At 36.7% G+C, this 12060-nt stretch overlaps 1 protein-coding gene across 1 annotated transcript; it reads right to left on the minus strand.

The window, feature by feature from the left end:
* Nucleotides 1-479: 479 nt before the first annotated feature.
* Nucleotides 480-11551, minus strand: tex36 (testis expressed 36). The gene is made up of 4 exons (XM_028795285.2): nt 11305-11551; nt 8239-8379; nt 1760-1837; nt 480-1100 (listed from the first exon to the last, which is right to left on the minus strand). Exons 1-4 carry the CDS (start codon nt 11353-11355, stop codon nt 741-743), a joined length of 630 nt encoding a protein of 209 aa, XP_028651118.1. The 5' UTR covers nt 11356-11551; the 3' UTR covers nt 480-740.
* Between the last annotated feature and the right edge of the window lie 509 nt (nt 11552-12060).

Here is a 12060-nt window from a genome sequence, read left to right on the forward strand (position 1 = left end):
CTATCAAAGACTTGCTGATCATGTTTTCTGGACTCAATATGTTTGGGCTTTTCAATCAGCGCGGGCGCACGCATTCATCTCGGATGATTAGATCCAGCTAGACTAATCTACTACACGGCTGCGTTTGAAAAACCGACTTATCCGGATGAGTCTCACCGGCATCAACTCATCCAAGATGAGACATCTGTTCTCGGATAATTTAAGCAACGTACGGAAAATACCCCCCTGTTCTTACTCTAGTCTTTGTAAATAATAGCTGTAATAATAATAAATGTAGGAAAAAACTTATGAAGAAAGGGAATATTTAGGAAGTAAAACTTAAATATAATAAGCATTATTTGTAAAACAAGTAAAAGGTAGTGATTGAACTGTAGAAGATCATTTTTAGTAAAAAAAAAAAAATTAAAATACATGTATTTTCATAGCTTAGATTTGTTTAGAACGGCTAATGAATTTTATCAATTTGTACACTCTGTAATATTCCTGAACTATTAAATTTAAACTTGTAATGCATGAATATATGAATACAAATGTTGTAAGTTAAAAAAAAGCTTAATTAAAACTAACATTCTGAAATATTTATTTGTTTTGTATGACCAACTGGAGAAAATACTGTATGGTAAATAAACATATATTGTATACCAGAAATTTTTAGCAACAAATACATTCATATACATTTGGTTTGGGCATATTAAATGCTTTATCTAAATTCAAGAACAATCGGTTGATATTGAATGTATTTACTGTTTACTTAAACTGTTTGTTACATGATAAGAGTATCTCCAAGGATTGGGTCCATTTTGGGGATGTTGCGTAAGAGCCAGAACATTAACTGGTGTTGAATGCTTGGTGTCATGTCCCCCAAACCACATATTTCTGTCATCCTGAATAGATGCACTCTTAGCCTTTATTGAGTAGCTTTTTGGATAGCGTCTATATAAAGGAGGCTCAGTTGTTTTGTTGCCAAAGAAGCTGGTCTGATAGAGGGATAAACCATCATCTCCACCATTCACTTGGGGTGCATCATCATGAGCCCAAAGATTTGGATTGCTGGAGTTGTGCTGCCTTCTCTCAAGAGGAACTTTTTTACGTCCAAGATCCTTTAAGAAACATAAAATGTAAAGATTTAATGGGATAAGTTACCTTCAAGCAGTTTAAACCAGTATTTATTCAGTCATTATAATTCACTTTCAGGAATTAAATGCTGTAAAGCACTTAATACTGCAAGCAGACAACATTGTTAAAATTAACATTAAAAATGATTAATATACATGCATGCTGCTTGACCTTTAAAAAAATAATTTGCTGCTGCAGAAGCTCTTTAATATAAGACTTTTTAAATTTAGCAAATTCAAAAAATCATATTATTAGAATATACAATGATTCAACATGCTAAACAATAGGATTCTTTTTCATACTGAATTGCCATCATCTTCTATATGCTTGATTAGTATTAGATTTAATAATTATTATTTTCATTCTACAGTAAATCAGGTTTCTCTAGTTCATTTGAATATAGAAAAGTCAAAATATGTAATTTTAATAAAAGGCTTTTAAACTATGGATGGTTGGCACCATTTTTTATAGTTAGTCTTTTCATGTAATAATTATTATCTAATGTACCAACATTATTAATATACAGTACCCTCTAAAATCAACATTGCTATAACCATTTTAATTTTTAAGTCTATGAATAAATAAAATGCATTTAACTAACTATAAAAAGCTTTCAATTTTGCAGTAAATTAGAGATACTTACAAAGTCAAACATTTCTCCAAAGTTTTGTAATGCAAGTCTATTATCATGAATGGAAATTGGATATGTTCTTTCTGCTTTCTATAAAACAAATTTTAAATATTTTATTATATTGTTTTCAAAGTCTATGCCACAATTATTTTCATGCAATTAATTAATACCATAAATAAAGTTTTTTTAACATGAATCATGAGTGTGAATTGATTATATGTTTGTCTATAGCAACCAATACTTGAAAGCTGTAGCAATAGCATTTGACTATCTGAAAGAAAACATCAAATCAAATCAATCAAATGTCTCATGCTGTGAACATTACTTTTTTTTTTAACTTTTATTGAATTTATTTAAAACATGTAACATTCCAAGTGCTTACTCTAAAATATTATTGATTAGATCCTGGTGGTAAAAAGGGGCATCCTTGTCTAGTACCGCATTCTAGTTTAAATTAGTCTGAGGTAGTGTTGTTAGTACAAATTTGAAGCTTCTGGACTGGTATACAGTAGTTTGATCCATGCACATGTGTGAGAGCCAAGCCCAAATTTATGCAAACTGGCGAATATGTAAACTCATTCAACCACATCAAATGTTTTTTCTGCATCCAGAGATAATAAGATCTCTGGAGTGCTGGATTTTATGGGTAAATTTATTACATTAAATTGACATCAAAGTTTGGAAGCCAAATGTCCACCTTTAATAAATCCGGTTTGGTCTTGTGATATTACTGAAGGCAGCATTTTCTCAGTCTTTCTAGCTAAGACTTTGGAGAGTATCTTAACATCATTATTTAGTAGTGAGATTGATCTATACAATAAACATTGTAATAAGTCCTTATTTATGCTTGGTGACATGTTTGAAGTAGAATTTTTTTTGTCTCTGTCTTCTATAAAAATTGCTAATAAAAAGGGAGCTAAGTTGATTGAAATTTTTTTTATAAAATACAGCAGGTAGCTATCAGGACCAGGGGCCTCATGTATAAACAGTGTGTATGCACAAAAATGTTGTGTACGCCCATTTCCATGCTCACATCACGATGTATAAAAACTTAACTTCGTGTAAAGCCAGCTCAATCCCTGGCGTACGCAAGTTCTCCGCTTGGCTTTGCAAATTGGTGTCACCCAGTGTCAAAGCAGTGCTATTGTTCCTGTGTGGTTTCCCTTTCTTTTTTAGATCCACATCCCTGACGCGGCTTTATCAAATACACTGAAATTAACCGCATTTCGTTTATTAGTTTAAGGCATCTGATTGTAATTAACCTGTAACAATATAATGGTCCACGAAATGGCCAAACTATTCCAAATATCATAGCTGGTTTATTGTTGTTCCTCTCACTGCACCACTCGGAGTATTTATCCCATTGTATCTAAGTGTGGAATCACAGCTCTACAGCAGCTGATTGGAAAGAGAATTATCGGTATACAGCATCAAGCACACGCTGCCTCAGCTATGCACACAGTCTTATTTCGCCTATACAGTAAACGCTTCAGACCCTTTCCTGTAGGGACCTCGCACTTCAGAAACAGTTTCATCCCAAGAACTACAAATGCACTCAATCAGTCCATCAAGTGCTCCTGGTAGAACTGTTTGTACTTATCAGTACAATTACCTCACTGTAAACTTGTGATACTGTTATAATATTGCACAACCTGAGCCACTTTATAAAGTGCGTATTTACATATGATGACAACTGGCTTCTAAGTCGATTTAGATTTCCAAGTGCTATCTTCTTGGAGCTCTTGATATCATTTTTAAGATGAAATGCAGCAAGGTATGTTTATTACATTATACAGATAAAATTTTAACATTATTTAAATAATCTATATTGGTAATAATTAAAGATGTGAGGACACAGTGTCACAGCGCTAGCAACGAGCTGGCGCCCCGTTCAGGGATTGTTCCTGCCTCACGCTGTATGCTTGCTTGGATTGGCGCAACCCTGAATGGATAGATGGATAGAATAATTAAACATGTACTACAAAGATATTTCAAAGTTCCTTAAAGGTTTTGAAGAATCGGCGTTCCCAGCTTACAGATGGCTTTACTTCTATTACAGAGCTGATTGTGTTGCAATTAGTTACTTGGAGAAAGAAAAGCAAGGACAGGAATTGGGGGTTAGTATGTTTGAAAGAGACAGTACTGCTGCAATAAATTATTTCATCGAAGGTCGCGCATGGCACAGCAAGCATCTTGCGGGAGGCCAGAACAATCTCTGGACGGGGCACCAGTTCGTCACTATCACTGCACCACCATGTCCCCATTTTTAATACATGCTTTAATTGCTATCATCATGAAAATGATATAAAGTATACATCTTAATATTTAAATTGTTCAGTGAGCTGTGATATCATGAATGTAATGTATTTTGTGTCCTGTCCTAGGAAGAGAAAGCCTGTTTAAGAAGCATGTAGTGATTCACACACATAGAGCACATAGAAGAACACATACAAAACAAAGCTTTTAACATACTACTTTAGTTACGATGGCGTTTGAGAAACTAGTAAATGATTTTAAGATGAAGTTTATGATGTTCTAGTTTAATAACAAAATAAACTACATTATTAAAGTGGAAATTTTGAGATTAAAGTTGACATTTTGAGCCTTTTTTCCCCATTGTGTCCCTATTTCTTTCTTTTCTCTATACCCTAATAAGCTTTCATATGACACTCAGTCGGAGGGCTATGCCTCACCTTTTCACGGTGACTTTGATATCTGACTTCTTTTTTATTTTGGGTACTGTGCGACTTTGTGAGCTTTCGAGTTTCTCCAACACTTTATGTCACTTGATCAAATTCCTTTTGTTGTTTATACCACTGTTTAAACCAACAAATAGTATGTTTTTCCTTGCCTCCACTTGGTATTAGCTGAAATTCTTCTATTTTCCCCCGTGCTTTTACCATTGTCTTTTCCCAGAATGTTGAACTTAAGGGCTATTTATATTGATTTGCATATTCAAAGAGGTGTAATTCTGAGAGGAGACAGGTTGGGACAGCAGGCACATGCACGTGCGTTACTTTTCACGCTGACTGAGATGTATGGAGAGGAAGAATGTGGAAGTTGCCGTAATCACAGATTTATGCATCTGGATTTTTTTGTGCGTACGCACATTTCCACTTCAGTCCGTACACCATGTTTTAGTGTTAATTTGTTATGCATGAGGCCCCTGGTACTTTCCCACTCTGATGTGAGTTTATAGTGTCTAGTAATAGTAATCTATTATGAATCTAGAAATTTTTGTCTACATTCTCCTCACAATGAAAAGCCTCTCAAACATTCTGTTTGCAGTTGTGAACATGCAAATTATTTTAAACTCTTAGATAATAGTCATATATTTGGGTTAACTACAACCAGAACTCAGCTTTATTGCTTTTTACATTTAGTGGGACATGTTTTTTGAAAAGGGTATTACAGCCAACTCATTAGAACATAAAGATGCTTCAGCTTTGTCTTTGAGTGCCACTGATTGAGGTCATATTAATATAGGATAACATATCGATAGACACATACACTCAACAGGAGAAGTCATCAAAAAGGCAAGAAAAATAAGAATATAAATTATTAACCTATATTTGAATGAAACTGCTGAAACGGAGGTCCACACAACATAAGTCAATAAGTGGAGTAAGTACTAGTTAAAGAAAGTGTAGCCAAACTTTAGAACAGTATGAGGGTCAACTTTACTTCATTTGACTTGTCAAATACTGCATACTTACAGTATTCGGAAAAATATATTTTGATTATTTGTGTTCACAGCTTATTTCATTACCAAGAATTGTAGTTTGTGCAACTGAGAAATCTTCAGTTAATGACTTATGTACATGTTCAGAATTAAAAACCACCATAGTGAACATTTCTGTTATTTCTCCTTTTTTGCTGCTTCATTAGAATTAATATACTCAAGTGGACAACTAAAGAATGTGTCTAAGAAAAAAGCCCTTAAACTGGAGGTATTAAGTAGATTACAAAATTAAAAGCTGGGTACCATTGATATTATTCAGATTTACCAGTGTAAAGTTGGCAAATTAATAATAATAGTATTGCTCAATAATCAGGACAGAACCAGATATCTGCTGATATTGTGCACTATTCAGAAAGTATTCTGACAGTATTAGCTCACATTAATAGAATAAGAAAAGTGAGAAAGTAAGAAAATGTTCATGTATATCATATTTATCCATATTACTAACCGAAGGTTATGGACGCAGGGCGCATCGAAGCGCACGCGCACTGCTGCACTGCAACGAGCCCGCCCATAGCTAACGACACAGCCACAGAAAACACGCCTACCAGTGTGATCGCCACTGCAACGAGCCCGCCCATAGTTAACGACACAGCCACAGAAAACACACCCGCTAGACAAATGAAGCGCACAAAACAGCTCCCAGGCAAAGGAGTCACGGCTCAGAAACGAAACAGCTCAACTAACGTAAGTGCAATTATAATTCCTAACAGTAAACGACAATGTGGCTGCTTCCCAGAGTCAGTAGGTGGCGCCCAAACAACATGGGTAAAAGCAATGAACGAAGACGCCCACACAAACAAGCCGCTTTAGTTCAAACCAGAGTCAGTAGGTGGCGCCCAAACAACATGGATAAAAACAATGAACGAACGCGCCCACACAAAGAAACCGCTTTAGTTCAAATGGGATTATTGAATTAAATGGAAACTTTACCATGCCTACGACCTGTGAACTATACCCGAGGTAAAGCGTGCACGCCAGGTTGTACAGCTGCCCGGATCGAACAGCCACACCACTGCATATACGACGACACAGCCATAAAAAAACAAAAACGAGACTGCATGAAGAAAAACAATAACAGAAGCGCGTTGAAATGTACGTGTTACATCTGGATGACGCAGTATATCAACCACAGAGCTAATAATGAGAAACGTAGCTGAAGTCATAAACAATCACCCATTAGCAAACTCTATGAAAATGCTACATGAGGTTGAAAGAGAAGCCAATACAAAAGCAGAGGCGGACGGTGTGGCACCTACTACAATTGCCTTAGTGCTAATAAAGAACAAACAACGGGATCCAAGACGATACAATGTTCCCATCGTTAATGAAGTGGCAATTGTGTTTCAAAATGATGACGGTCAGCCTCCGTTTCACCGCGATTTTGTCATACATTTACGTCCTGATGGAAACAAGGCGCCTACAACGTGCTTCTGAAACACCACAACCACATGAGTCACAACTCCAAAAAGAAATCGCTTTAGTACAAATATGTTTATTTAATTAAATGACATTTCCCAGGATGCACCCACCCTCCATGAGGTGATTGCCATTCTTGGATTTGCGATTCTTTCGAGAATCGCGGGCTTGCTGGTATAGGTTTAAGCATGTTTTGAAAGTAGTAAGCCTAAAACCAAAAACATAATAACTGAAAAAGAAATGAGCAACTATGCCTTTTGTACATGCAGGTAATTGTATAGAACTTGCTTAATCCATTAAAATCTGTTGGAGTTTGTACAGGGTAAGTATCGGGCACAAGTTAAGGCCAGTGCTGGATGAGACTCCAGTTATTCAGATCTATTTTAAACTCTTTTATGTAATACTAGCTGTGTAAGCCCATGCTGTAAAAAGCCTGGGCTCCTAGAAATCGTGGATTCTGGCACTTCAATCAATCAATCGCATCGGTTGTGCATTAGTGGCTAAGCGAGGTTCTCTTTCCTCGGTGGTTTCATTTTGCTGATATGCCCGCCTCACTTGTGTATTAGCAGCTAAACGAGTTTCTCTTTTGTCGGCGGTTTCACTTGGTGACAGAGTCGCTTTCTTTGAGTGTCATGCTATAACCTCGCATTTCCAGGCCGCCTCACAAATTCGGGGCCAGACAGACAGACTTCAATCCGTAGATGTTTATATATAAGACTATTGGGAAGGAACAAAATATGAAGAACCTGCTAAGATAAACCACTTTGAATATAAGTCATCTATACATTATGTTGAAAAGCATTTATTTTTAAAATTTTTAGTGTCACTGGGTAGAGAAAAAGTGATGAATAAAACTATTTAAGAATCAGTGGGAGTTTCATTAAATATCAACACATAAGTATATAGTATGGGTAGCATAGTGACTCAGCAGTTAGCAATATTACCTCATGGATCCTGGTTTCAGATCATGTGCCTGGTTGGAGTCTATGTGAAGTTTGCATGGTCCGCTCATATATGTGTGGAGTACTGAGATTTCCCTCTTATATCCTCAAAAGTGTGCTGGTTATCATAACTGGTGAATTGTGTCTGAATAAATAAGTAGGATTTAGGATGGACTGGTGCATTGTCCAGGGCTTCACCCTACCTTCTGTCTAGTGCTACCAGAACAGGCCCCAAAATTCTGCAATAATGAATTAGATTATGTTAGATTAGCTGGTTTAAGAATGTTAAGTATTATACTTGTATAATAATAATTATGTATTGTCCACTTTTACTGACAGTTTAAACATACCTTTGACATAAATGAACAAAACATAAATAAATAGCTCACCCCTTCTTCTCTAACAAATGTTTTTGGAAATCTTGTAGTCTCATGTTTACAGGCAGCTGTATTCAGCCAAGTGTATGTAAGGCCTGTTGTCGTTGCTGAAGTTCGAGGCAATGGGACTGTGGGTAGACCAATGTGAGAAAACTAATCAAAGAAAAATGATAGATTATTTAAGTTACTTCTGGCATGCAATTGATTAATACTTTAAAAATCAGTTAACAGAAACAAACTTTTAAAAGCTAGAAAAAAATATAAAATCTGGAAAATTATAAAACTACAATTATTAAAAATAAATTATTAAAAGAAATTGTTAAAAATTGGGCAACAGAAACAAATTTTTAAAAACTCTGTAAAAAGAGGAAGCAAAAAAGGCACTTGCAGTGTGAGTTGTGTAAATAATACTAGAATACAAACATAAATGTGCCACAAATAACCCTGTAAAGAAACACTTTTATATTAACACATATAAAAGACTGGCTCAGCCTTTCAGTCTGAAGAGTATATACAGTATAATGTATGCAACACACTGTTTTGCCCATAGAGGTCAAGTAAAGGTTCCAACTGCAGGGAGTCTGCATACACATAGTTTCATGGTTATTTATAAAGTACAAGTAAGTTACTATGTCTGTATCAAACTTATATCTATCAACCTATTTTGTGACCTACTGATCCAGTTCATTGTTAGAAGATGTCATCACCTATCTCAGAAGAACTCAATAAAGAACAGGAGAGAACTTTGGAGAGTGGTCAATTGGACTGCACATTCATGCAGACACCCACATTCACTCATACTGGGCCAATAAGAATCTCCAATTAGCCAAGGACACACTGTACTTTTTTTGGATGTGGGAGGAAAAGTAAGGTCTGGGGAGTCACACCTACACAGATAAAAGGAGAACATGCACACCACACAGGTAGTAGTTTAAACAAAGAAGTCTGCAGCTATTGGGGGGGCATAGGTAATGAACTCTCTTGTTTATTATCTGATTATTTAATTGACTTCTTCTTCGTCTTCTTCTTTCGGCTGCTCCCATTAGGGGTTATCACAGCGGATCATCTTTTTCCATATCTTTCTGTTCTCTGCATCTTGCTCTGTTACACCCATCACCTGCATGTCCTCTTTCACCACATCCATAAACCTTCACTTAGGCCTTTCTCTTTTCCTCTTCCCTGGCAACTCTATCCTTGGCATCCTTCTCCCAATATACCCAGCATCCTTCCTCTGCATATGTCCAAACCAATGCAATCTCGCCTCTCTGACTTTGTCTCCCAACCGTCCAACTTGAGCTGACCCTCTAATGTACTCATTTCTAATCCTATCCATCCTTGTCACACCCAATGCAAATCTTAGCATCTTTAACTCTGCCACCTCCAGCTCTGTCTCCTGCTTTCTGGTCAGTGCCTCCGTCTCCAACCCATATAACATAGCTGCTCTGACTACCATCCTGTAGACCTTCCCTTTCACTCTTGCTGATACCCGTCTGTCACAAATTACTCCTGACACTCTTCTCCACCCATTCCACCTTGCCTGTACTCTCTTTTTCACCTCTTTTCCACAATCCCCATTACTCTGTACTGTTGATCCCAAGTATTTAAACTAATCCACCTTCGCCAACTCTACTCCCTGCATCCTCACCATTCCACAGACCTCCCTCTCATTTACACACATGTATTCTGTCTTGTTACTACTGACCTTCATTCCTCTCCTCTCTAGAGCATATCTCCACCTCTCCAGGGTCTCCTCAACCTGCTCCCTGCTATCGCTACAGATCACAATGTCATCAGCAAACATCATAGTCCACGGGGACTCCTGTCTAATCTCGTCTGTCAACCTGTCCATCACCACTGCAAATAAGAAAGGGCTCAGAGCCGATCCCTGATGCAATCCCACCTCCACCTTGAATGCATCCGTCACTCCTACCGCAGATCTCACCACTATCACACTTCCCTCATACATATCCTGTGCAACTCTTACGTACTTCTCTGCCATTCCCGACTTCCTCATTCAATACCACAGCTCCTCTTGAGGCACCCTGTCACATGCTTTTTCCAGGTCCACAAAGACGCAATGCAACTCCTTCTGGCCTTCTCTAAACTTCTCCATCAACATCCTCTGAGCAAACATTGCATCTGTGGTGCTCTTTCTTGGCATGAAACCATACTGCTGCTCACTAATCATCACCTCACTTCTTAACCTAGCTTCCACTACTGTTTCCCATAACTACTTATTTATTTGGGCTATTTTTATGGCAGTATTTAATTTATATTTTTGGTATTAATATTTCTCCATACAGGTAGCATAGAGGTGCAGTGTTTTGAATCCCACATCTTGTCAATTTACCAGTGTCTGTGTGTTCATTCCTACAACATCTCTAATGGCATGCAGGTAAGGACAACTGGCAATTCTGAACTGGTCCGAGTGTGGGTTGACACAGATTCCTGCCTTGCCCTCAGTATGAAGCCTCTTCCACTCTGAGCGTGAAGTGGGTCTGAGAATGTTATGTTACATTATCTATAATTTTCTATACATTTGACCTTTAGAAACTGCTATATGTATGCTGTGTTTACTTGTTTAAAGTTGCATTTTTCTAAAAAAAAAATAGTGGCAGTTCTAAATAAGTACTGCATAAAATGAAGATATGGTTCTTAACTCAATATTTTTCTGTCATTGGTTTTAAATTGCAGACACACAGTTGAAGGTGAGAATAAATAAGCAACTGTTTAAGGTCTGGTGGGATTAATTATTTGTATCCTCTTTCAAGTTAAAGATATGCAGAAAGGAGATTTAAAAATTTTAAAAGGAAAAACTTGAGTTTTGAAAATTAGCATTCTTATAACACAGGTATTAAATGTAATTTAAAATACACTACTGGATTATTGTTGAATTCTGAGAACCAGAGAAATAAACATGAAACAGAGAATAAATACGCCTAATTAAACAAAGGGAACATATAAACTGTTCTCATGCCTGCAAGAAAAAATAGCAAGTTAAATCACGGGAGGCACCTGACTCTAAAAAATAAAGTCAAATAAAATAAGACAAAATGCATTCGATAGTTTGTTTCTTACCCATTTCCCATCGTTTGCAGGAGACGGGAGGAACTTTCTTCCTTTTGGCATTTTAGGCAGGCTGAAACGTTGACCGTTCAAAAATAAGTAACAATTTTTTTTCTATGAATATATGAATATGTATTTTTAGCACGAATTTTATTTTGCCGGGAAATCAGTCCCACATGCTCTCTGCCTTGGCGTATTTGTACAATATGATATCAGAGCGCACTTTGACATCCCGTTAAAGTTCTCAAAGCACGGACTGTGTTTCAGTCTCCTTGGAGACGAGTTCTGGCTGTCACTTCCTTTTGCCGGCCGCAACTCGCTGTTGAAAGTTGCGCGTGTCGCCGGCTGGCGGCGTTTGGCGCGATGTACTACTGTATATCTGTTGTATATCCTGTATTTATCTTTATTTAGTGAAGATATTATTTGTAGCCAATGTTATATAGGTCCCGTTGTTCTTTCTGTATTTTGGGCATAGGAAGGGTGCTATATAAATAAATTGTGTTCTTATTAGTATTTTAATTTTTTTTCTTGTGATGGCCCATCGTTTATAATAATAAGTGACAAAAACTAGAGCAGTTATATATAAGGCAATTAATATATAGCATAATTCAGTGTAGAATATGTATTGCCGTTTTCTTCACGTACATGTTTAAAAATATTAGATTGGCTTAAATGTTTATTCTAAATTGGTTGAGAACAATATTGCACTGTACATTTGAAAAAATGTAATAACTTTTATTATTAACGTTTTACTAGACTCTAACATGG

Source organism: Erpetoichthys calabaricus, chromosome 2, assembly GCF_900747795.2.
Source record: "Erpetoichthys calabaricus chromosome 2, fErpCal1.3, whole genome shotgun sequence".
In the NCBI taxonomy this organism is placed as follows: Eukaryota; Metazoa; Chordata; class Cladistia; order Polypteriformes; family Polypteridae; genus Erpetoichthys; species Erpetoichthys calabaricus.

Bases quoted from the DNA above. Each gene is read 5' to 3' on its own strand.
- tex36 (XM_028795285.2), bottom strand. From the start codon at position 11,355: ATGCCAAAAGGAAGAAAGTTCCTCCCGTCTCCTGCAAACGATGGGAAA. The intron at 1,838-8,238 runs GTGAGCTATTTA...TTTGTTTTATAG, and splicing joins CATTTGTTAGAGAAGAAGGG to AAAGCAGAAAGAACATATCC. The intron at 1,101-1,759 runs GTAAGTATCTCT...TGTTTCTTAAAG, and splicing joins TTGGAGAAATGTTTGACTTT to GATCTTGGACGTAAAAAAGT.